Genomic DNA, 27,622 nt, shown 5'->3' with positions numbered 1-27,622 from the left:
CCCAATTTCTTCCTCCAATGTTTGGTCTCTGCCCCTAACAAAGTACTTTTACTCACAGAAGCTTGATTGAGGTCCTCTTGATTAAAATCCCCCTGAATCTTAAACTCGATTAAAATTCCACTAATTTCCCAGACAGGTTTTTTGCTGGTGAAGACCTGGTTTATGTTCGGTTTATAGTCCCAGTTTAATTTAGTTTAGATTTGGGTTCTTGGTTTTGTCTTACTTTAGCTGTGGTTTAATCTGGGTTCAGACCTGGTTTTGTCTGGCTTTATTGCTGGTAGCTGCTCAGTTTTGAATAACTAATCACTGTTTAAAGATAAAGATACTAAAGCCCCAATGCTGTGTTTGACAGTTTTCCAAGGATACAAACAATTCTTTGAACAAGAGGAGGAAACGTAGCACAGCAGGACTTGTACATATCCTATCTCCATTTGAAGAATACCACCCCTCCATCCCCCCACCCACACATACCCCCTGGGGCACCTACCCGAGACTGTGGCATGGTTACGCAGACACCCCACAGGCAGGGAGGAAACAGCATGAATGACCATACTGTATGGAACATATAGTATCCTTTTCAAGCCAGCACTTAATACGTTTCTTTTATGTGGTAGGAAGCCATTTTAGAGGTAAATAAAGGGCGCTTTATGATCGGTGAAGCAAAATGTGGCTTGAAGGAGCGGCTAATGTGATAGAAATGAAAAAGAATCAGTAATTTATGTATGTTTAGGTCCATGTATGTTTTAGTTCTTGTTGACAAAGTAGAATAAAAAAATATATTGTATAAAACTAACTTTCTTATAAATCTGGAAAACTAAGCATTAGTGCGAAATATTGATCAATCGTATTAATGCACTGGTATAAAAAATATGGTTTATTTTTTAGTTTTTCTGCACATAAATGCACTTTATATATTACCCAAGCCAACTTGGGACGAGTGAAAATAATGATAGTAATAATGATGATAGTAAATGTTTTCACAGTTACTATCATTACTTTCGCTCCTGTATTACTCTATTTATATAAGAAGAGTTTCAGTACATTTGAATACAAAACCCATAGTATTACTTTATATGGGATAGAATCAAAAATCACTGATAATGTCTATCACTACTAAACCTTTGGTTGGAAAATTAATTGCATTAAATGCAATTATCATTTGTACATAAAAGTACCAGGAAATAGTGTATATAAGAATGGAATATTAAACTTATGAATGAATAATGTTCAGTACTAAATAAGACCAAGATAATTCTAAAACTATGTAGGAGACGTCCAACTAAATGTTTAGTTTAGTTTGCTTATTAGTTAGTTTAGATTTCATATGTTTACATTATATACATTACTTACAATCACACGTGTGAGGTAAAACATTCATAAAACTGTAAAATAATTCAACATAGTACTGGCCTTATTTCAATTAGCTACATCGCGGCTCATAAATATTAGCTAACATTACATGCTAGCTGTGTGGCCTTTATCGCCCCGGACACACTTCCCGCTGTGTTTGTTTTCCAAAGAAGGAATCTGTCATGCAAATACCAGTGTTAATGACAATACGTGGCATTAGCATAACTTAGCCTAGCCGCTGTTTGAAGACTGTCAACACGCCTCTCTCCACGGATAACTTTGCGCCAGCATGAGTGCGGGATATGCATGTTTACCAGACTCAGCAAACAAGTACTAGCTTTGCATATTGATTAATAAAATGTAATTTGGTTCAAGAAATGTGCTTGGCAATGTAATTTAGCAATGTTGGTTAAAGAAAGTAACAAGATGAAGTTGTCTTTAAATGTGAAATGTCAATCTTTGGAAGGTTGGACAGTCGCGACACTTAAAAAGGTTGAAACCAAGTCTTAATCTAAACTAAACTAGGATAAGACACTTCATGAAATAGCTTGAACCTAGATTTAACTATAATTCAAGTCAATAAAGGACTAAACAACGTCCTAATTCAAACTAAACCAGGTCTCTACGGGGACTAAATGTGAACTAAAACCGTTTCTAACTTGAGGTCAAACAAAAGTAACCGGAACTAAGTCTGTGCCAATACTTGGCCTAAACTACAACAAGACAAAAGCAGGAAGAAGTTATTTTAGGAATATTTCAAAAACTGGAATAACCCATAACAATCCGGAACTAAGCCATGTCTATTTAAGGTCATCTTTTCCATCCCTTACGGAGGTCGCTGGAGTCGAATATGTAACGTAGCTTAGGCTAAACTCCCGACCTACTGAACTTTGGTACTTCAATAAGGAAAAAGTCATCATGACTTGTTGAAAAAGGCCAGTTGAGAAGGGGCGCGAGGAGGAAGGCGTGGATGGGGTCGCTCAGAGGTAAAGGCTAGAGTTTGTTAGACAGGAAACAGTGTGCGCAAGATAAAGCAAGTGTGGAAGCATAAGGTTTACGTTCAAGCCGAGATGAGTAAAAGTAACAGGAAGGTTGCAGCGAAAACGGAACATCTGTGTTGAAGAGTCTGCCAAATGGTTTCATATTTTGTGTTAAGTTTAATGTTTTGTTTAAACCTGTATTTCTTTGACTTCATTCAATATATTTCCAATGATTTCCTTCATCAACAAGTAAAAAGTCTGATTGCTTAAGTTGGATTAAGTAAGTAAGCAGAAATAATAGTATTTTTAAATCTTATAAATCCGTCTCCACTGATCAGTTTGCTTAAAGAATGTGAGAAATATTGTAAATTCTGTGTAAAAAATACTCAAATCTAAGTATTTTTTCTTCGGATAAAGGTCTTTCAGAGGTCAATTGGTCTAATTCAATTTAAACTATGTTGAAACTAAAATTAGAAACAAACTCCAGACAAATGCTGTATTCATGATTCTTTTCATTTGAGGTTTGGTTGAATCGTGCCAGACTAATAGATCACTTTTGGTCTCAAACAACTTAAACAGAACCTTGTGGCTTTCTAACAAAAAAGCCTTTTATGATAACATTTTATCTTCTGGGTTAAATTCTTCCCTGACCTAATAATGGTGTTGCATAAAACTCCACTTAGCAACTGTCGCATATCGTTTTCCATGTATAATGTTGTATAATGCAACAACTGGCAGTTTCAAAGCAAATCTATGTCATATCAGAGATAATTAAAGATAATTGTTGTATGGTACATGAGCGTAATTTTAGTTTTGAATTGCATTTGCATTCACATACGAGCAAGATTAAGATAGATTCCTTGACTCTTTGGACGTCTAGATTAAAATTTAGATGTTGCCAGTGTAAACTTTGCCATAGTTACCTGGCAACACTGCAATTTCAAGGCAAATCTAGGTCATGATCGACATAATTCAAGATAATTACCCTTTGGTGCTGGAATTGAGTGACATTTTGGTTCTAAATTACATTTGTGTTCCCGTACGAGCGAGATTAAGATAGATGTCTTGACTCCTTAAACGCCTCTGCATCGTTCGGAGGTGCCACTATAAATCCCATTGGTGTGAAGTATGCTGCTCCTTCACATAGCTGTGGAATGACTAGCGCGCTCCAGGGCAATCGGTGTAATAACTGCACAGGGAATTATTCAATTAAAAGCCCCATCCATCCCCCTTGGTGACCTCCTCTCCCTGTCCTGACTGCTCCCAGCGGAGAGTGAGGGGGAGAGTGGGTACGCTTGTGTAGGGGTCATTGAGGAGTCTAGCCTGGATGCATCGTGACCCGGTCATGCTGGCTGGAGCAGAGCGACCACTTGGGAACTGTCCACAAGACTTTGGGAGATTGGCTTGGGAGGATTGGCTTGTCTGTCTTGATTGTCTACAAGTTCAGAGCTGTTGCTTTGTGGGGCTCCTATGAAAAAACGTTTGGAGTGATGTACATAATGACCTTATGATCCACCAAACTTCCACAATAACTGAGCTTTTTCAATCAAAATGTTTCTTTTTTTCCATGGACAGTGATGATACCGATCGATACCATTTCGAATCCAGACAAACAATTGTCATTAAAGTATTAAGCCATAATGTAGGGCCAATCTGGAACATTATCCCAAAATAATATATTTTGAATCTACTACAAACTGATAAATGCCTGAGCTCTTCAGGCAGCAGGTCGACCTAAACAAAATATTGGCCTGTGTGAGAGAATTTAGGCTGATAGTTCCTTGTGGATCAATTGATTATGTTTAAGTTGACAGTAAAAAAAAAAAGCAGACATAAATGGATAACTTTGTATTTTATAAAAGATCTGATGTTTTGTTTTTTGAATACAAACAATAGTCTACAGCCTAATGCTAGAACCGGTCCTGTACAAGTGCACAATCAGCTAAGAACCAGTTCACCTTGTGCAGGACCTTCAGATAAGAACGGCCACTTGAGCTTGTTAACAGGAAGAGGAAACAGATCAGCTGCAAAAATAAACAATGCTAGCAAGAGCAACTCTGTGATTAGCCAGCTATTAATAAGCATGGATTCATGTGGATGTATTATTAGTATGTCCTTTTTTTTTGGATAAGTTTGAAGTCAAACGTTTCTTTTTTAGGAAGTCTGCAAAGTGTTTTTCGTACGTTTTTCCCAATTGACAAGCAAACCAGGCGGATCCTTCTTGCACCAACATTGAAAAAAATGGTAAAATAAACAGAACAAGTTTTGGAGACCATAACTCTATTTTTACAACCCCATATTCAAACTTGCCTGCCAACTTGGAGCCTGTGTGTCCGCGAGTCCTTTTGACTACACTACACAATAATTAAGGACACCGTGCAAAACATGCATGAAACGGCTGCACAGGCGCCAGGGGAAGAGAGGCAACTAATAACATCACTTCCCCGCTGTGATAATTCCGCTAAGAGTTTGAGTGGTTCTGAATTTACAGTCCCACTTACTTCCACATAACAAAAGATGCTGCCTGGCTGGCTTAAAAGACCACAGCTAATGGTGCCGATTTAGTGGCGAGGGATCAAGCAACCAACAAACAAAGCCAAGGATTGTGAGTGGCGCTAACTCAATCAGGGAGCAAGAAGGGTAGCTGCCCCATCAATCACTGTCTGCTTACCACATCAGAGCTGACTAGCACAGGGACAACTGGAGTGTTGACAAGCCCTCAAGCACAATGAAGAAAATGAGCCACAGCATAAAGTACAGTGAATTATAAAACCTTTTCAAACCATTAAACATCCCATTTCTTACTGAGTGGCTCTTTTGAACCCGTGTTTCAATTCGATTCCCTAATTAACAAAAACACGGACTTGTTTAAGTAACTTTGGTTTGGAATCGTCTACACAACATTTTCATTCATGGCTAAAAGCAATTGTTTTTTAGCCTTATTCTATGTATTTAATGAATAATATACATATGCTGTGTAGAGGTGGGCGTTATATTCGGAAAAAGAAAATATACTGCAGTTGTTGTTTAGGAGATATATCATATACAGTTTATAACATAATTTGAATATATAGTCTATAATTACAACTACTTTAAGTCACTTCAAAAATGTCTTGTGTAATCTCCAAAACAATTATATTTCTGTCCTTTTTTGGTTCATTTGCATTTTGAGCAATAGTTGAACCTCAATGGGACATTTACAGACAGATTTAAATAAAAATAAACATATAGAGCTAATGCTGAGATGGCAAAAAATACACTCTTTCGTTAGCACAATAGAAAATGACCAGTAAACTCCCATCCTCTCGTTTGTCTCAACCCTCTTACATTGCAAACAAACTTTTCCTCACCCTGGGGAGTTGCTTGATTGTTTGAATAAAGAGGCCCTGGAAGGATCAGGAAGCACCAGGGCGTTAGGGCAACAAACAGGGGCCGGCCGGAGCAGCGCTGGACATCAATCAAAATCAGACGCTCCGTTCGAGGTGAAAGCAACAAGTCTGACAAGGCTGGACATGGTCAAATGAAAGAGTCTAGAATGTTCCATCAAGAGGCTCTTAGAGATTGGGGGGTGTATCTGCGACCATCGCTTTTTGAAGAGGCAAGCTTGACTCAAGATTCAGTAAAAAGGTCTCTTCATCGCAACAAGTTCACAGGTTGAGTTTTAGTTCTTGTATATTCTTCCTCTAAAACCTTTGACATTTGATTTTGGATTCCATGGTTTATAATGGTTTAATTTATACAAAATGATGATAAGAAAACCAATGTCTGGAATAGGTTAGCACACAAAAGCAGACTTCTTTGCGCAAGATTGTAAAATGGAATATAAGAGGTAAAAAACAATTATATTTTACGAGGGAGAGTGAGAGAGACGACGGAAACTGCGCTTGTTGCCAACTGTCCTTTTGGAAGGTGTATTGCGTAATTGAATTATTGCTGTTTAAGACTGTTTCATTACTGTTGGAAGGAAAAGGGAGTCTGCATGTTCTCACAGTCAATAGATGTAGGGCCAGATACGCCGCGCGGAGATTAGCAAATGTTGTCTCCGAATCATGAGCCTTTCCATACGACATATCTGTTCTGACAATCTGTTTCAGATAAAAGCGCATCCGACTTGACATCTCTAAAGCTGTGAGCGATCCAATCCACGAGACGGAGAATCCACCATATAGGGAAGATGCTTGGAGGCGGGGAGCGAGGAAAATAGCGTTTATGTGCCAGAAAAGGGCTTAGCGAAACTCCATCCTTGGCAAAGGCTCAGAGCGAGATTCAAAACAAATGGAAGATTCCATGATATGTTTTTGCCACCCTAGCTGCTGTTGCCACACAGCCAAAGATGAATGTTTGAAGGACTGGAATTCAGTATATATATTATACTTTTGAAATTTTAAACAAAAAAATCTGAATGTTTTTCTTCGATAATCTTATTACAGTAAAATCAAATCTCTGAACCATGACTTATACCTTCATGAAATACCTTGACACTTATACCTTATCAAATTTCCCCATGTGGGACAATAAAGGAATATCTTATCTTATGGTCAGGGGGATCAAGCTGGAGGAACCTTTCCAGACACACAGAGAACATGCAAATCTAACCTGGAACCTTCTTGCTGTGAGGCAGGACATCTTGAGAGCAGTGGACAATGTAGGGATTTCAAGGTTAATTATAATCATGGACATTTTAGAAAAAAATCTGTTTTAGAGGCAAAATTATGTCATTTCCCTTCAATTTATACTTCAAAAAAGTACACCTAAATATAGGGATGATTTTTATTTTTTCATGGTCAATGCCAGTACCCATTGTTCTTAATCCAGAGAAACCGATGGCTGATAAGCGTTACAGATATTGGTCTACTATGTATTCTGTTTATGCCACATTAACTTTACTTTATCATTCAGAAAGTTGGATTTCATAAAGCTTGTCACATACTTACAACGGTAACAAGCTTAACAACGGAAATGAAAGGAAAATAAGGATTTCACTGTTAGTTCATCATGTTAATAATTGCAAATCATCTATACATCATGGTGTTTCTTCTTACAATAATCGTGCCACTAATATTTGATATCGTGACGACGCTGGGACGATACCGCGCGGCCAGGCTAACCACTGTCAATCTCCCACTTTACTTGCACGCATGGTAAAACCCAATAAAGCTCGCACAGCTGGAGGGGCTTAAGAGCTTTCTCTCACGCTCCCCTGCAGAAGTCACAGGCGTACATGGACAAGTGGGCAGCGTTTATCAACCGTTGTCATGGAGGGGAATAAATACAACCGGAACGCACCAGGAAACCCTTTTTAAACGAGCCACTGGCATTAGAGGCTTTTAGAGCAGGGAAGTGCCTTGACCCCAGGAGCGCTGAAGTGACAGGGATTGTTGGGTGAGATACTTATGGCCTGTTAGCAACATTTATTTTTGCTTTGCGCTTTAAGTGCATGCTTGAAGTTCAAAGAGGTGCCACCGAACACGCAAACACAAAAAGCTTGGTAGGGTCGTCTAGCTTTGCTCAAGGACTCCGGACACCTTCAACATGTTAAAGTTTGAGGTCATCTTGATAACATCGGATAACATTTACTTTTCCTTAACTACGTTTGAGAGAAGGTGCACTTTCTACTCCCCTAAGTGCTTTTCTTTACCTTGAACAAACAAAAAATATACAAAAAGAACATCTAGACAAAATAGATAAGTCATTCATTTGTTTCTGTTGAACAAAGATCTGCACAATTCCTTATCTAGATCATTACATCTGAGGTCTCTTATTGGACATTTTAAAGAGATACTTCAATAGGCCTACGTTTTTTTTTACCAAAGCAAATGTATGTGCCAAAGTGGTCAGACTTGTTGGATGAAGGTAAATGTACATTTGAAATCAAATATGTTCAAAAGAAGACAACCTCTCTTACTCAAATGTGACGCTATAAACTTCTCCAGGTATGTTATTAATGCACAGTTAGAGCAGCAGTCTTTTTAAGAAGCATATCCAACAAAAGAGGCTGAAATTATGCACCTGCCATAAACTCCCGCTGTTTATCACAATGGCAGTCAAATTACACCTGGAATTACATAGAGGAAACATACAGCAGCATCTCAAAATGCAATCTACTTCTAAGATCTCTTGTTTGCGCTTGAACATAATCACACCCCAGGTTATTTTGCCAGCACGAAAAACTTCCATGTCAAGCACGCACTCACGAAATCAGCTTGCAGTGTATTATCAAGTTTGATTACATAGAAAAAAGACATAGCAGCTAATCAGGCCAGTTAGCCATTACAAGAAAATACAAGCGCTGATAGGGCAGGACAGGAGACAGAATGTAGTATTCTTGACTTCTACAAATTAAGGAAGAAGTCATAGAAACAATGCAGCCGCTAATCAGGCAAGTTAGCCACTCCAAGCTAATGCAAAACAGATATCAACAGTGCTAACTTTGATCATAGAGTGGGGCAGAATCAAAATGAAGGGCCTAAATTTTATTTTCTGGAGCTTCTGAAAAAAGAAAAGTGACAAAAAGACAGTAGCAGCTAATCAAATGCGTTAGCAACTTCAAGCTAATGCAAGCTAAATTAACGCTAAGTGCAAACCGTTGTAAGAGTTCACACATCTTAACATTTTAGAATCCCTATAGTTTAATATAGCGACAGGTCAGAATTCTATGGTTTAATATTATTTGTATTGCGATTTTATAATGTGATTTTGATGTATTTTTAATGGTCTTTATGAAGCACTTTGAATTGCCCTTTCTATCAATTGTGCAATACAAATACGTTTGATTGATCGAACATAAATATTAATATTATAAAACAAAACAGGCGAAACGAAATTCAAAATGACAAAAAGTTGGCTCTATCCCAAAGACATCATAGTTGCTAGTTTTTAGGACTTCAAACCGTAAGATAAGACAATATTACAAGTTTGTGGAGCCATTTTTGGAAATATATATTTATAAAAAAGCCATCATCAAATTCTAGAATATGATCACAACCACTTAAGCCCAGGGCAAAACCGGCAACATCTTTGACCTTAACTTCATTCCATCTTGTCTTGACCTCTCCAAAATCCACAAGGTGACCTACTGCCTAATGAGGAAGTGTCTTTAAGTAGGTCCACGCACAAGAGCGTCCAGCTAGGTGACCGCAGGGGTTGGTTTCATTTTTTTTTTGCCATGAAGGAGAGGGTTTCACCTTGGCCGGCAGCTTTGGAAGGGCAACGTGATTGAAAAGCTTTCTGGCCGTGGCATCTGCCGTCCTCCCCGCTGCTCTGTCACCGCGTTTGATTCATGCTCAACCTGACCACAACCGGGAGGCTAGCCACTCCAGCACGCAGCGGGAGGCAGGGACGAGAGGCATGGACGGGAGGCAGGGACGAGAGGTAGGGATGGGAGGCAGGGACGAGAGGCAGGGACGGGAGGCAGGGACGGGAGGTAGGGATGGGAGGCAGGGACGAGAGGCAGGGACGGGAGGCAGGGACGGGAGGCAGGGACGGGAGGTAGGGATGGGAGGCAGGGACGAGAGGCAGGGACGGGAGGCAGGGACGGGAGGCAGGGACGGGAGGCAGGGATGGGAGGCAGGGACGAGAGGCAGGGACGAGAGGCAGGGACGAGAGGCAGGGACGAGAGGCAGGGAGCTCCACTTCACAGCAACAGGAAAGAGGAAAAAGAGGAAGCAAGAGGCAAGACCAGGGACCAGATCATAAATAAAACACCAAATCTCAAAAGTCCATAACTCAAACTAAAATATAGGCGTTGAAAAGCACATCTTGATTTAATCAGTTCTGACAAGACTTCAACTTAAGACATTTGAGTGTAACATTTTATAATAACTACACTTTTATTAGCCTTAACACTGAATAAATAACTTCCTTCATAATGCACAAATTGCTTGATAAGAATGATTCAGGCTTAGTAACTAATTAATAACCTAAACTCTCAAAACTCATGCTTAACAAACAGTTTGTCCATCATGAATTAAGTTTTTGTTCATGCTTTATTAAGGCTAATTATGATGTAGTTAAAAATAAGATAAAGTGATACATTTTTTCCATAAACGTAACATTTTTAAACTGGATTAATTTTGTGTTGAAAGACTTTTTGAAATATAAGTTAATAAAAACCTGGCAAAGGGGAACAAAATTATTGCAACTTGTCAGAAATATATTGAAACAAACTGAAAAATTATGTCAATTAAAAGTAGTCAATTGGATCTCGCCAAACCTAACTGAATATCATTTCCAAATTCAATACGGTTGAGAGCGTTTTCTCCCGTGTAACAAGTACAAATCCGACATATTACCTCCTTGTTTGCTTAAGGGCTCAAACAGTCAACCCTTGGACTAACAAAGGTGACATTGATTTCCCATTGAACAAAGCAGACAGTTGTCGAGTTGAATGTCTGAGATGAGCTAAAACGTACTAAGTGGTATTAACCGAAGTGTCCAGGGGGCTCATTCTCCATTCGGCCCTAAGCCCCGTCTGTGTGACACTCTCACTTCCTGTGAACAGGTGGTGCTGCTTTGACCACGCACACACTGGCATTCCACATGACAAAGACCGCGCCGACAACCAAAGCTGCAATCCCCTTCCCAGCATCTGTTCACCTCCGAGGTACGAGGCCCCTGTCAGGAATGCCTTGAAGGACTAAGGATGTCCATTGTGAGGGGGAGACTTCGGAGAATGTTTGCCCTTCCCAGCATGCCGGGCGGCTGCAGGGGGAGGCGGCACAGCGGGGCACGGGAACGGGATAGGAGCGAGGATAGGAGCCACCATTAAGCTGAAGGAAAGAGGTGCTTTTCCAGGACTTGGGTTTCAGGCCGGTGAAGGCAGGAGGGCTCTTCCTGAAGTTTAGAGGCGCAGTCAGGCGTCGGACCGTGCGCACCCGCCCACATAAGAGGGCATTCCATGGATAGCTCAGCATACTATACATCTCAAACCTAACTGCCCCCAACACCATCCCCTTCCCCTTCTTATTGGCTTTCATTCTTATTTGCTACATTGTCTGACCAAGATCAAATGTGTAGTATTCCAAAAATGCAATCATGAAGTTTCAATGTTTGAATAATGATTATCAATGATTTATTGAAACATTTAAGACATGTTCACACTTTTTAAATTAAGTGAAACAGGTCAAAAAATATATTAAAAAACTTGTTAACTTGGTATAAACCTTATAATAACTAGACCTTTATTAGCATGAACAAAGACTAAATAACAGAGACTCATAATTAACACATTATTCATCAAGCATGATTCAGGCTTACTAATACTACTTAATTAATGGATTAGGGATTAATTATGATTTTGATAATTTGATAAAGTTTCATTAAAGCTATCAAGACTATTTTGAAGTGTTACCATTTATTTTTACAGAAGTTAAACTAGGGAGATATTAGGAATAAACTATACAAACTACTGCAAATACATTTCAAATTCATCTCTTGTAGCTTTTTTCTTCATATGTCTGTGGGGTCCAAGACAGATAGAAAAGCAGAGAAAGCAGGTGGGCCCAGAAAAGAGGAGACTTTCTGAGGCCTTTCCAAAACCAACAATCTAGACTTGAGTGACGGCCTTGGGGCTTGGAGCGTTTCCACCGCGCCACGTAGAGAGAGAAGTTGTTTTTTCAGTATGGTCAGCAAATCCTCATCCATCAATGATTCATAATGTTGTCAAGAATGCACCATATCCATCGAGGATCGAGTTCCAGGCAGCGGGAGAGTGAGGAGCGGTGAGAACTTTATCACAACGCTTTCGTTTTGACTGATTTCAAGTTATTTTTGGGACATATACGGTTTTGCAATGTGTTTCTACGTGACTGATTTCAATGTTTTGTTTTGTTTTTCAGATTTTAAGCTTTATGTTTGGTCAGGGGAGTGAGATTTTGGAGGGATTTTCAGTACAATTTGACAGTACAAGATTTAAACAAATATTTGATTTAGTTATACTTACCTTGAGTTTGGACTTTCCTTCACTAATTTGTATTTACTTAATTAAAGACATTTTTTTTGTATCAACTAATGTCAAGATACAAGGACTTGTGTCATTGTTTGTTGATAAAAAGGTTAAAAAAAAAAACTGTGCTTAAAACAATATGAAACTTATTAACAGATACTTTTGTTTAAAATATGGAATACCTACACCAAAATATGTCAACAAATCAATAGTAAATACAACTAAACAAGTCCAAAACTATTCAAATGTTACGAAAGGATTCAAGTTAAGTTTTACAGTGCAGTGCGGCAAACGTCCCAAGCTCGATGTGCCAAAAAAAAACAAGAGAAATACTTTGCAAATGAGATAAATTGTCTCTCAGGCCGACGATGTGAGCACAGCCCGTCCCTTGTTTGGATTCAAATCCCCAGCTTTCTTTCAGATTGCACTGCAGCCTTCAGCAGACGCGGCTGACAGCTCTTATCAGATCGCAAACAAAAAAAACCAAAGTGGATGCACAAGGCAAGAGCATATCTATTTACCCAACTTTTTCACTTTCATCCCGGCTGACAAATTGACTTCAAATATTTGCCTGGATGCGGCCCGTGCTTTTCGCTTCAAAACTTCATTAGCCACTTGAAAAAGTCCACTTGGAAAGTCTACATCGGAGCGTGGAAGGTAAACACGTCGTGCATTGAGAACGCCAGGCCTCACTTAGTCTCCTTATCAGCGCCGTGAAGTGTGGAGCACCTCCGCTTTCACGATCCGGGCCTGTGAACTTGCCCAAACAGAAATGTAGAGGTAGGAAGCGTAGTCAAGCGAGTAGTTCTTCAAGGGTAGAAAAGTATTTGGCGGTGAAGTAATATGGAAGCGGGGTGGCAAAGTATCCAGGAAAGTCTTGTCTCGAAGTTGCCCGACCAGCCAAGACCACACGTTTTGAAAATAATTCACAAAGAGGTTTTGGTCTGGAATCCAACCCAGTCGCTCCAACTTCCAAAGGGAGTGATTGACAGGCGGATTAACCAATCAGACAAACGCATTGTCCGTTTGTGTCTAAACAAACAAGGCGGTTTACAAGGAAAGAATGAAAATAACACAGACTGAGAAACGTTGCCAACTTCTGCTGAGTCAACAAGCGACGCACTAAACTCTGTAAATCTAAGTTATATATTTTGTTCTGAATGTTCCGAAAATATTTTAGAGATGTCGTCCGCATCTGAGAGACACGTGACACAAAGTCTTCCGCATCTGAGAGACACGTGACACAAAGTCTTCCGCATCTGAGAGACACGTGACACAAAGTCTTCCGCATCTGAGAGACACGTGACACAAAGTCTTCCGCATCTGAGAGACACGTGACACAAAGTCTTCCGCATCTGAGAGACACGTGACACAAAGTCTTCCGCATCTGAGAGACACGTGACACAAAGTCTTCCGCATCTGAGAGACACGTGACACAAAGTCTTCCGCATCTGAGAGACACGTGACACAAAGTCTTCCGCATCTGAGAGACACGTGACACAAAGTCTTCCGCATCTGAGAGACACGTGACACAAAGTCTTCCGCATCTGAGAGACACGTGACACAAAGTCTTCCGCATCTGAGAGACACGTGACACAAAGTCTTCCGCATCTGAGAGACACGTGACACAAAGTCTTCCGCATCTGAGAGACACGTGACACAAAGTCTTCCGCATCTGAGAGACACGTGACACAAAGTCTTCCGCATCTGAGAGACACGTGACACAAAGTCTTCCGCATCTGAGAGACACGTGACACAAAGTCTTCCGCATCTGAGAGACACGTGACACAAAGTCTTCCGCATCTGAGAGACACGTGACACAAAGTCTTCCGCATCTGAGAGACACGTGACACAAAGTCTTCCGCATCTGAGAGACACGTGACACAAAGTCTTCCGCATCTGAGAGACACGTGACACAAAGTCTTCCGCATCTGAGAGACACGTGACACAAAGTCTTCCGCATCTGAGAGACACGTGACACAAAGTCTTCCGCATCTGAGAGACACGTGACACAAAGTCTTCCGCATCTGAGAGACACGTGACACAAAGTCTTCCGCATCTGAGAGACACGTGACACAAAGTCTTCCGCATCTGAGAGACACGTGACACAAAGTCTTCCGCGTCTGAGAGACACGTGACACAAAGTCTTCCGCGTCTGAGAGACACGTGACACAAAGTCTTCCGCGTCTGAGAGACACGTGACACAAAGTCTTCCGCATCTGAGAGACACGTGACACAAAGTCTTCCGCGTCTGAGAGACACGTGACACAAAGTCTTCCGCGTCTGAGAGACACGTGACACAAAGTCTTCCGCGTCTGAGAGACACGTGACACAAAGTCTTCCGCGTCTGAGAGACACGTGACACAAAGTCTTCCGCGTCTGAGAGACACGTGACACAAAGTCTTCCGCGTCTGAGAGACACGTGACACAAAGTCTTCCGCGTCTGAGAGACACGTGACACAAAGTCTTCCGCGTCTGAGAGACACGTGACACAAAGTCTTCCGCGTCTGAGAGACACGTGACACAAAGTCTTCCGCGTCTGAGAGACACGTGACACAAAGTCTTCCGCGTCTGAGAGACACGTGACACAAAGTCTTCCGCGTCTGAGAGACACGTGACACAAAGTCTTCCGCGTCTGAGAGACACGTGACACAAAGTCGTCCGCGTCTGAGAGACACGTGACACAAAGTCTTCCGCATCTGAGAGACACGTGACACAAAGTCTTCCGCATCTGAGAGACACGTGACACAAAGTCTTCCGCATTTTAGAGACACGTGACACAAAGTCTTCCGCATCTGAGAGACACGTGACACAAAGTCTTCCGCATCTGAGAGACACGTGACACAAAGTCTTCCGCATCTGAGAGACACGTGACACAAAGTCTTCCGCATCTGAGAGACACGTGACACAAAGTCTTCCGCATCTGAGAGACACGTGACACAAAGTCTTCCGCATCTGAGAGACACGTGACACAAAGTCTTCCGCATTTGAGAGACACGTGACACAAAGTCTTCCGCATCTGAGAGACACGTGACACAAAGTCTTCCGCATCTGAGAGACACGTGACACAAAGTCTTCCGCATCTGAGAGACACGTGACACAAAGTCTTCCGCATCTGAGAGACACGTGACACAAAGTCTTCCGCATCTGAGAGACACGTGACACAAAGTCTTCCGCATCTGAGAGACACGTGACACAAAGTCTTCCGCATCTGAGAGACACGTGACACAAAGTCTTCCGCATCTGAGAGACACGTGACACAAAGTCTTCCGCATTTTAGAGACACGTGACACAAAGTCTTCCGCATCTGAGAGACACGTGACACAAAGTCTTCCGCATCTGAGAGACACGTGACACAAAGTCTTCCGCATCTGAGAGACACGTGACACAAAGTCTTCCGCATCTGAGAGACACGTGACACAAAGTCTTCCGCATCTGAGAGACACGTGACACAAAGTCTTCCGCATCTGAGAGACACGTGACACAAAGTCTTCCGCATCTGAGAGACACGTGACACAAAGTCTTCCGCATCTGAGAGACACGTGACACAAAGTCTTCCGCATCTGAGAGACACGTGACACAAAGTCTTCCGCATCTGAGAGACACGTGACACAAAGTCTTCCGCATCTGAGAGACACGTGACACAAAGTCTTCCGCATCTGAGAGACACGTGACACAAAGTCTTCCGCATCTGAGAGACACGTGACACAAAGTCTTCCGCATCTGAGAGACACGTGACACAAAGTCTTCCGCATCTGAGAGACACGTGACACAAAGTCTTCCGCATCTGAGAGACACGTGACACAAAGTCTTCCGCATCTGAGAGACACGTGACACAAAGTCTTCCGCATCTGAGAGACACGTGACACAAAGTCTTCCGCATCTGAGAGACACGTGACACAAAGTCTTCTGCATCTGAGAGACACGTGACACAAAGTCTTCCGCATCTGAGAGACACGTGACACAAAGTCTTCCGCATCTGAGAGACACGTGACACAAACTAGCGGCGGTGGTTGGACCGTTTCATGCCGGAGAGTTCTTTTGACGCTCTCCAATGGTCCAAATCAAGACCGTGTGCATTTGAACAGAATGTAGGAGGGACTGGCTGGTCAGGCAAGTCTCAAAGCAAGTTTTAATGAAAGGTCACTGATGTTTAATGGGTTGGGGTTGCTTGGCTAATCCTTTACCTACATACTCCGGAACAAGAATTTATAGCTCAAGATCTGGAGATGGGTTCCTTGTTGGCCAATGATCCATTTAAGGGGTTTATGAAAATGTAGATGATGAAGATACTGTCAACAAACTTATAGTGGAAATAGCAGTCAAATGTTTTTTTAAAAGTACCTGTGTCATTCACTTATTTCCTTCCGAGTAAAAGCTACTACCAAATGTAATTTTCTACAAGGCTGGACGATATGCCATAAATGTGTTTGTACGTACACAGTTGTCACATCAAAATTGAGAATAAAATGCAACTAAACCTGGACTGGACAGGAACAAACCCAGTCTACATTTGTGTGAATGCACCCGAAATTAATCAAATTTGTCCCACATATTAAATGGATTTTCTCTTTATAAACAACATTTTTAAAAGTATTGATTTAATGAACAATAATTGGTCACACAAAATAGCCCATTTTCTCCTCCAACAATCCCAACTCTGCTTCATGCTTTTATCCTTCTTGGCTGCAGACAGCTCTTGATTGAAAAAACCCAAGCATATCTTCCACGATTAGACACAACAAAGTCTCGATCTCGATTCAAACTCGATTAATTTCGTAGCCTGCTCTCCACCATCACAACCAAACCGTATAAAAAAAACAGCACCCTCTCCCGCTGCCACACACGTCACTGCTGCTGCGTTTCCCATTCGCCCGTTTTTGAGAGCTTCTTGTTTGCGTTGCTGATAAGAGCCATGTAGGGGTAACATGTGGGGCATGTGTGTTCCATTTGCCCGCTAATTAGATTGCAAGGCAGCGCACTGAAGCATGCATTGTAGCCCCCCTCGCACGCCCCCGCTTGTGCCCCCCCGCCTCCTTCAGCTTTGCCAGTCCATCAGATAAGGAGGCCATTCTGAGTCTCATCCGTTTCCATTATGCGCAGTCCGAATGGGAGAGTGGATGTGCGGCCGTCACAAAGCCTACACACATGACACAACAGATGTCCGCGCCTACGACGACGGACCCCAAGAAGAAAATCATATTATTCTATTCATGACAAGCCGTCGTCATTTATTATTTAGCGCACAATGACGTCAAGCATTAGCCCCTTTGCAATTCCTTTTTTCGCTGTATTGTGCTGGTGTTAGCCCAATCTTTTTTTCCATGACAGAATAGAAAGCCCCCGCGCTGCTCCATGTCCCTGGGATCAGTTCTGTACAGTAAGAACCAGAACCAGGTTTACACTACTTCAATTCCAGATCGAAAAAAAAGATCTTGCACGATACAAATTGTACCTCAGAGTACATATGAGGAGAATTATCTTGAGAGATTTGGATTGGATTAAAAAATATAATAATTTTATATGTATTTGTTATATATTATGTCAAAATAAGTAATGGGAAGATCAATAACAAAATATTTTTAAAATGTTAAAAATTCAAGATTAAACATCGATACAGACTACTACTACTACTTCTACTACAACAACACAGTATTGACATGTAATGGTATTTGCAAAAATATCATGTCTTTTTAAATATTTTTTTTTAAATACATTGCTTATATTTTAGTTTATCTGCAAACTGATTTAATGTTTAGATCATTTCAAACAGGGCTGGAACACAGATCTCATATCTCATTTTTTGTCTCATCTGGTGAGACTTGTATCTTGTCCCATTCCCATGTATTACTTATAGCATCAGTAACTTATTTAAATTGTACTTGAAGTGTCCTTTTGAGGCATAAAGTTGCAGATGAATCATTTGTTTCTTGGTGGGTGTAAACATCCTCAGCGTTAAGGCACGGCCTGTGCATAAATGGAGCATCCAATCTTCATGGGAAAATGATAACGTGTGACATGTGTGCCCAGGAAAACAAATGTCTCATGTTTTCTGCAGAATAGCATTACCTCTTGTCACATTTTATTTAACACTTTGCAAGAACATTTAATTACATGCAAGCAAAGGTTGAAGGAGGTCTGATATGTGTTAGTAGGCGATGTTAAACTGTATTTCATGAGGTAAATACAGTGAATTAAGGGTAAATCATTGCTCAAATATCCACACTGGTAACATTTTGAAAGACTTAAAGATAGGCTAATAAATCTGCCATCATGTTACTCCAATACAAAGGAAAACACTGTACTGGCTAAAATATGGTATTTATTTAAAACCTCGTGCTAATGCTAGCAACATCATCCTTTATCCAATCCCGATAAACTGCCCTGAGCTTACTTGGAACGATGAAATAAATCTGCTACTGTCCGTTGATTTTCACACATTTTAAACCACGGAACTGCTGTGAGGGAATCCAGGAGGAGAAGCACAGCCCCATGAAAAGCCTCCATTAAAAGCATTAAAAATGCACGGAGCGCAGGATAAAAATAGGCCGTCGCTGGAGGTCAGGTCAGCCCCTGTTTCCTCTGTGGCCAACATGAACCAGAAACATACTTACTCTTACAGCAGTCAAACTGGCCTGGATTCAAGCTAATGTTGAGTCTGCTAACAGCCAACCTCCTGACCACGCCATTAGCATTAGCTGTGTATGCTAAAGTAGGTTAATCATCAAGCTAATAGGAACGGCAGTACAGTTAGCTAGCTTATTACAGTTTCACTTCAAATTGATATAATGAATACAGGATGAAGAAATGTCCTGTGCAGTTTAATAGATATATTTGTATAATTGACAATCAAATAATAGCATTTTCAATTTTGCCCAGAACAAAAACAAAAGCCTATCATAGGTAGTAGCTGTAGCAGACTATAGTACGAGTAGTAGTTGGTCGCTTTTAGTATTGCTTTTCTCTGAATGTTCCACAGTATTTTTTTTAAACTTATCCACCATTTATTTAATTATTGTATTCTTTAATTCGGGTTTTGATTAAGTACTTACTAAACCTAAATAATTCTGACTAAACAATTCGTTCTTTATGAATTAAGTCTATGTTCATCCTTTACTAAGGCTAATTAAGGTCTAGTTATTGTAAAGTGTTACATTTATTTGTTTTAATGATTTTACGTTTTTTGCAAGTCGCATAGTAGCAGCAGCAGAAGGAGGAGCTTGTAATAGCGTTATTAGTAGTAAATCAGATTGTACTTCCACCTCTGGCTATATTGTAATTACCCTCAATGAAAACGTAAAGGAGACTCTCTTTTAAACCCTCAGGTGCTCTTGACTTCATCCTGCAAGTGCATTCATAAACTTCCAATTAACTAGCAAAGTGCAACCTCCAAACGCATGCTCGACCCGTAAAGCCGAAGAGCTAAGCTAATTTGTAAAATATACTTCCAAGAGTTCACTCATTCCCTCCCCCGCCCTCCCCCGTTCCACAACCTTGGAGTCTCTTTACGACGCGTGTTTTTGGAGGCAGGAAATTCATTCTTGGGCTAATTTGATTAACGCCGGCCATTGTTTGGGCAGCCCTCCTCCTTCTGTCCCTTCTCTCTCTCGCACACAGAAGGGCTTGGACAGTTTAAAGAGTCCCAATGGAGATGAAACCAGATCTCGGCTTAGCGTCAAGGAGCATCCCGGCTTTGAAAGAAGGACGTAAATCAAGAGGAAGAGGTAAAAAAAGGTTCAAAATGGCAAGCAAATAAAATAAGATGGACCGAGGATAATGATGGGTGTTGCTAAGAAAGGGTGAAAGGTTATGGGGACGTCAGGGTTGGTATTGAAGACTTATTGCTTTAATTTTTAAGATCGATGTTGATCAGTTGTGTTGCTTGGACTTCTTCTGATAGGCCCACATCTACTAGCATGTTTTATTTCTGTTTCAGGCTTTGTTCACTCTAATCCAGGACAAAAGACCAAAGAGGAAGTAGAACAAGAACAAGAACTATAACTGTATAAACTAAAAAGAAGCTTAAATATGTAATTACACTTCAGTCCATCCTCCAAAAACCATGTTAAGTGTTTCGTAGATGGTTCGTTATGTGCACAAGCTGTTATTAGACAGAAGAACAAGAACAGGGCCAAACAAAGAGCTGCATTCAGACTAATCTAGTAGCAAACCAGTCATACATCAGGACTAAACCAGGATGAAACCATGACCAATATAATGTTGCGATTGGATCTCATTTGTCAGGTTTGGCAGATCTTCACAATCTTCACTTCAACAACTCAGACAAAGAAACATCTAGATGACTTGTTTACCACTTGTCCTGGAATGTCAAAGACTAAAAATGCTTAGAACAATTTTGATTTCGATTACTTCAAAGTATTTTCTTGACCAAAACCAACAAATACACTAAAGACAATCATTGACGATGTACGATAAGGACTTTGGACTCTACGTTTCGGGCGCACCCTTCCATACATCCAGCCAAGTAACAGGATCTACAAGTCTCGCTCTGTTTCTCTCCTCGGCCCTGCGGCGTAAAGCCACAGCTGATGGCGAGAACGACACGCGCACGTTGCCCCGGACAACTTGCACACGTAGGTTACGAGACGGGCGGGCGGTGGGCTCGAGCTCGCCTCACCTCACCCGGGGGCGGCCTCATCACGTTACCGCGCTGTCTCGGCTTTCGTGGGGCTTGAAACGATCAGGGTCACAAACGGCGAGCAGCTTAAAGCCTTTTGTTAACGGGGACGAGCGCAGGGCGAGTGAGAATGGAGTTGTCGCGTTTGCAAATGGAGGTTTAGAAGGAGGATGTCTCAAGTAGAATGACACGGGTTTCCACGATGTTAAAGGACAAGTTTGGTAATTGCAGGAGGAAATGAGCATCTTTTGGTCACTGTCCCTGCATAAATAAAACATAAAGTAAAGTTGCAATTCAGAGTGTAAATGTATCGACTTAGCTAATCATTTTAATGACATAGAGCGTCTAAGCCAAATGTCAAAGGTTGTAAAAAAGTATCGAAAATCAGGTACAAATCGATACTAAAACTAGTGTCAAACTAACTACTCATTTTTAAAAATAAAATAAATTAAAAAAATTAAAAACTTTTTTACCAAATTTTCCCTTTCCAAGTTTTAGAATGATCTTGAGGTTTTAAGCATTATTACTATTATTTTGTGTTGAAAATGTTGTTTTAAACCTTGACCCAAATAAGACCATTTAAAAAAAATTATCATTGTGGTGTTGAAATTTGTACCAAGAATCGAGTATACACTAATTACAATAAAACTTAAAAATGTTTTACTTCACAATGTACATTTTAGATAAAGCGTTTCACATATTGTATACTCTACTTTATTGCACTCAGTTTTTACTCTTCAAATGAATATTTAGTTATACATTTGATTTGATAAACATAAAGTATCTCAGTGCTTTTGTCTGACATATACTTAGTAGTAGTTGTTGTTTACTTAGAATAGTTGTGTAGCTTTTCATTTTAAAGCTAAATTCTAAACCCATTGCATTATCAGTCTCTTTATCTAAATCATCAGAATTCAACTTTGTGACTAATTCCTTTCACTCCCCAAAGATAAGAAGGGAAAATCCAGAGCCTCCAGACACAGTTATACACACACACACACACACACACACACACAGCTCCAGTGGGCGCATTCACCACTAGAGGGCGCACCTTCATGTCCTATAGGAGCTCATGGCACATACAGACCTCAAAATGCATGTCACAAGTACATACACCAAACAGAACAAGCTAAAAAAAAACATTTAGCATTGAATTTATGTATATCTGGAATTACACATTTGAAAAGTACAGTCGGCTAATTTAAACTTTACATGTCAAAAAAAGAGTCATTGCTTTAACTTTACCTTGGATGTGAAAATCTGATACTAAGAAGTACTGAAAAGTATTATCAAAACTTGATTTCAACATTGAACAGTTTTACAAATGATCTGGATTAAACTAGTGAAGATCAAGTATCAAGCCTTTTTGTACACTAGTTTTGTTTTTATTGACATTATAATTACATATAAAGATTAATTGGTTGATGGTGTCTTATTCAACCAAAAATTGTGGAAGTCGACTAATAATTTTACTGGAATTAAACTTGTGTAGTAGTAACTGCAATTTAGGTCAGATATTTGCTGAGATCATAGAGAGACAGTTCAAAGACAAGGCCTGTCTTTGGTCGACCAAGTTGATTTTAAGATGGCAAACACACTGAGACTGAATTCTGATTTCGACCAACTCAATAAACATACTCCTTTTGACACCGTTTCAACCAGCTTCAACATTTTACTTAACGTCCACCAAATGTCATAGTCCTCCCAAAGTCATTGCATTAAAGTCCAGCTCGTGTCCCATGGCTTTTAGCGCTGGCATTCTCCATGTTGTAATTGCAGTCAGTGTTTCAGTCACAACCACGATCAGATAACGCGACGCTCAAAAGGGACTCGTGCATGAATGAGTCTGTGAGTAAAAAAGCCACATCTGTTTCTAGAATGTCGGATTCTACAAATGAGACAGTTTGACAAATGTAGCTCTTGTTGTTCAGTTAAATCTGTCCAGTCATAACATGTTTGCACAATTGTTGTTGAAGTTGTGGTTCTCAAACTGTGGAGCTGTTACTGGGGGAACCTGGTTTTAGTCCTAGTAAGTTTAGACTTAGTAGAGTCATTGTTTGGACCTGGTTAAGTCCTGGTTTCAAATAGTTAAGACCTGATTTAGAACGAGCTAAATCCTGAGGGTTTAGATGTAGTTTCAACCATGAGTGTTTAGACCTAGTTTAGTTCTGGTTGAGAACTAGTTAAGTTCTGAAATATAACTTATTACTTTCTGGTTTAGACACCCTGAGTAACCTGGTTAAGTCTAGTTTTAATGCTAGTTTCCTTTTGCTCGTTTAGTCCTAGTTTGGTCCCGGTTTAATCCTGGTTTAGACCTAGTTAAGCCTTTGTTTAGGCCTGGTTCAATCCTTGTTTAAACCTGGTAAAGTCCTGGTAGAACTTGTTATGTCATGGTTTGACAACCTTAACTACTGTAACCTGGGTATATCTATTTATTTATTTATTTTGCTTGGATAGTCCTGGTTTAGATCTGTTTCAGACCTGGTTAAGGTCTAGTTTAGATTTGTTTGAGTCCTTGTTTAGACCTGGTTTAGTCCTGGTCTAGACCTGTTACCATCAAAGTCAACAAGTCATAGTTTAGTTCTAATTTAGTAAGTTCAACATAAACTTTCAAAACATCATGGCTCCATTTGATTCGGCGCTTTCTTGGAGACTCACTTGCACTCGCGGTCCTCCAGGTCGAAATGCGGGTTGAAGTTGATGAGGATGCGCTGGTGGGGCCCCGGGGCCGTGATGACCCAGGTGCATCTCTGCGAGGGCGGGTACGATCGAGGATAGTCCGGAGATGTGAGGTAGCTGGCGCTGGAGATACGGATGTTACTGCCACATTTGTCTGCGGAAGAACAGAGAATACTTTTTAGATCTCCCAGTACAAACGAGCAAGTTCACTTTTGACAGTTGTATTTGGAAATAACAGTGAATTGTATAATTACTGAGATTTCAAACGTTTTGATTCTTGTATATTCTGTCAGGACATAGACCAAGTACTCAACAACCCAAAATCTTATCATCTTAACGTGATCTATGCATTTTCATGAAACAACATCTTTACATTTGATCAGACGGTGAGCAATAACAATGGCCGCGACAATATATTACAACATTACACAACTTTTAATGTGATAGAGAAGAAATATTTACACTAAACTAAGGCTGAATCTGATCTAAAAAAGGTCTAAACTAGGTCTTACCTACGGCAAAAACTGGACTTCTCTAGGTCTAAACTAGGTAACTATGTCTAAAACACGACTGCTCCAGGTATAAACTGAGAATAAACCCAGACTAAAACAGGACAACTCTTGTTCTAAACTAAATCTGGTCTAAAACAAGACTTTTCTGGGTCTAAAATAGGACTAAAGCATGACTATGTCTAAATAAAACAGGCAATTTTCTAGGTTTAAAACTGGACTTTTCTAGGTCCAAACCAGGACATTTCTAAGTCTAAAAGAGGACGAAAACAAGTCTATTCTATGTTTAAATAAAACAGGTCTTTTCTTGGTTTCAAAAGGTTTGCAATTAAGGACAGAGAAGTTCAAAGTTGTGACCCAAGTCTGAATGATCTGGCTTCACGTAGCTTGTGGTGGCACTTTTATGAAATGTTCTTTCTACATTTTCCCCCACAATGCCTTGCTGACTGTGCTCCATCTCCTTTTACTTTAACTCGTTTATCTTCATTTACTCATAGATCTTCTTTTAGCTCACCATCTGGCGCCGCGCTCACCTACACGACACCTCTCGTTAAAATCCATTAGGGCGCAAACAAATACTGCTGCCGCCGAGGTCTTATGATTATGAATGGGGAAGTGAAAGCAATTGTTGTTTACAGGGGACGAGAGCGGGCGACTTTTGGAATACGAGTTTAAAACGCACAGGGAAGAAGTGAAAGAGTGGTGAGTGTGTTTTTGTCGACTTTCGAGTAAATCATTGTTTAGAGATAATATAGCAAATGTGTAACTCTGAGAAAAAGTCCTGTTTTAGACCTGGTTTGGACCGAGAAAAGTCCTGTTTTAGACCTGGTTTAGACTGAGAAAAGTCCTGTTTTAGACCTGGTTTAGACTGAGAAAAGTCCTGTTTTAGACCTGGTTTAGACTGAGAAAAGTCCTGTTTTAGACCTGGTTTAGACTGAGAAAAGTCCTGTTTTAGACCTGGTTTAGACTGAGAAAAGTCCTGTTTTAGACCTGGTTTGGACCGAGAAAAGTCCTGTTTTAGACCTGGTTTAGACTGAGAAAAGTCCTGTTTTAGACCTGGTTTAGACTGAGAAAAGTCCTGTTTTAGACCTGGTTTAGACTGAGAAAAGTCCTGTTTTAGACCTGGTTTAGACTGAGAAAAGTCCTGTTTTAGACCTGGTTTAGACTGAGAAAAGTCCTGTTTTAGACCTGGTTTAGACTGAGAAAAGTCCTGTTTTAGACCTGGTTTAGACTGAGAAAAGTCCTGTTTTAGACCTGGTTTAGACTGAGAAAAGTCCTGTTTTAGACCTGGTTTAGACTGAGAAAAGTCCTGTTTTAAACTGAGAAAAGTCCTGTTTTAGGCTGTTTTCACACTTACACATTCACCACATTAGAATTGGGACTAAACCAAGACAAAACTCAAATCTAAACCTGGACTAGATCAGGACTGAACAAGAACGTTTACAGGATCACACATCAGGAAGAAAATGGGCTCGGTTTAGGAGTAATTTGGCATAAACCTAGTACTAAGTTTAGTCCCAGTTTAGATTAAGACTAGTCTGGTTTCAGACCAGCTTTAGACCGGGTTTAGACCTATAATATTCTATCTTATTTTAGACCTAGTAAAGTCCTGCTTAAAACCAGGTTCAGACCTATAAAATACACATTTTAGATCAGGTTTTGCATGAGTCTAGCCCTGTTTTATCTTAGTTTATACCCATAACACTTTGAACAGGTCCAGACCTGTTTTATTTGGCCCCAGTTTAGACCTAGACTAATCCTGTGTTAGACCCAGTTTAGCACTAGTTTAAGATGCGCTCACACTTGCACAAAAAACGCATTAAAACTGAGACTAAAAGGGACAAAACCCAGAGCTAATCCTGGACTACACAGGGACCAAACCAGGACTCAAACAAGACCAAACCAAGTCTAGATCAGAATTAAACTGGGCTCAAACCAGCACAAAACATGTACAAGTGTGAACGCACCCTTCGACCTAAAGATTAGTCCTGCTGTGAACTAAGTTTAGATCTGGTGTAGTGCTCTTTCTGAGGGACAAATAATAATGTATGTGATTCTTCATGTGAAAGTTTTAAAATAAATGTAATACAAAACAATTCCTTTTTAGAAGTTCTAGGTTAAGAAAGCGCGTAGAAATATCACGTTTTATGCAAGAAAAGTATTCCAAGTTTTGTAACTAAAACCCCTCTGTCTTCACGTGACACTTTGCCCTTTCTAAGCGCGCAACACGGACAATACTAATCTTTAAAGAAAATATTGGGATTAAAAGACTTAAGACTGTTTTTTAGGCATTTGTTTCCAGCGCTTACCATTTTTCAAAGCCTTCGTCGCCAAGAAGATCCCCAACAAAAGCAACAAAACTAATCCACAATGCATCCTTGAACCTTGATCCAGGGGCAAAAAAGGAGAATAAAAAAACCCTAGAAAATCCCCACGTCACTACTTATGGGTAAACGTTTTGTCCGCTGTGTCTGTTTTAGTGGAGACGTGTAAAAGAAGAGCGCGCTGGCACCATCATCACTCCCGTGCGCCGTGACGCGTCTGGGCTCCGGTTCCAGGCTCCAGCGCGCACCGTGCCATGTCCTCCGCGGGGGGAAAGCCGAAAGAGGAGCTTAAACAATAAAAAAGAAGCAGCTTATAGTCCAGTGAAATGTGGGAAAAGTCCAAAAAGAAAGCGGAGAATCTGTGGAGAGAAAGACAAACAGTCAGGTTTAAAGTTGCGCGTTATTCGGTTTTGGGAGAGGCAGCGCGCTCTTCGGAGTTCTCCGCTTTCTGTCTGAACTACTGTGCAGAGCTGCAGCTTAAGAACAAGTGGAATGACTCCCTCTCTTCTGCTGCTGCTGCTGCTGCTGCTGCTCTCTCCTCAACACCAATCATTCCTTCTCTAATGCTCTTTATGCTTTTTCGTTCTTTTACGCAAGAAAACAGAACATTTCACAGTAAAACACAGTATTTTAAGCGCGTTTGCTCCATCAACACGTCAAAACTAAGATTAAACCTGGTCCTACATTGAGCTTATTTCTGTCCCATTGTAGATTTGGGTTTTGGTCCTGTTCTAGTCATTGTTTAGTCCGGTTTTTATTGTTTGGTGTGGGACTAAACCAGGACTAGAACAGGGCAAAACCAGGTCTACATTTGGCCTCAAACTAAAACTAAGTAAAACAAAACTAGAGACCATTGTGAAGGCATAAAGTGGTTTGTTTTCAAGTGGACTTTTGTCTTGTGCTACAGTGCGTAACGTGTAGGGTTAGTTTTCAGAGTTGTTCAGGGTTTAGTTCAAACTTTTGTATCCAAATATAGCAGATTTAAGCCTTTTGAGGTTTAATTTGAACACTTTCACAAAGGAGTATAGCAGATTTTCGATGTTTTTGGGGGTTTATGTGGCACTTTTTTTAAGACAAAATATCACAAAGGCCATTCAGCCAGCTTTTCTAAGGTTTTTTGAGCAGATTTGAGCTTTCTTTGTCAAATTATCACACATTTCTAACCAAATACTGCGGATTTCAGAATGTTTAGGTTTCTT

At 40.5% G+C, this 27,622-nt stretch overlaps 1 protein-coding gene across 2 annotated transcripts in view; it reads right to left on the bottom strand.

Annotated features, from left to right (window-relative positions):
* Window positions 1-26,532, bottom strand: part of LOC140364814 (neuropilin-1a-like) — a 123,522-nt gene extending 96,990 nt beyond the window's left edge. The window contains exons 1-2 of one of the 2 annotated variants that reach the window (XM_072451185.1): window positions 26,409-26,532; window positions 23,570-23,744 (exon numbers count right to left, since the gene is read on the bottom strand). In XM_072451185.1, the coding sequence (XP_072307286.1) occupies window positions 23,570-23,744; window positions 26,409-26,475 (242 nt within the window). In that variant the 5' untranslated portion in view covers window positions 26,476-26,532. The remainder of the gene's footprint in view (window positions 1-23,569; window positions 23,745-26,408) is intronic. The other variant, XM_072451186.1, reaches the window with a different exon arrangement.
* Between the last annotated feature and the right edge of the window lie 1,090 nt (window positions 26,533-27,622).

Source organism: Eucyclogobius newberryi, unplaced genomic scaffold, assembly GCF_026437365.1.
Source record: "Eucyclogobius newberryi isolate DKJ021-1_F unplaced genomic scaffold, fEucNew1.0.hap1 SCAF_18, whole genome shotgun sequence".
Taxonomy (NCBI): Eukaryota; Metazoa; Chordata; class Actinopteri; order Gobiiformes; family Gobiidae; genus Eucyclogobius; species Eucyclogobius newberryi.
This window is presented reverse-complemented; position numbering and strand designations above follow the sequence as displayed.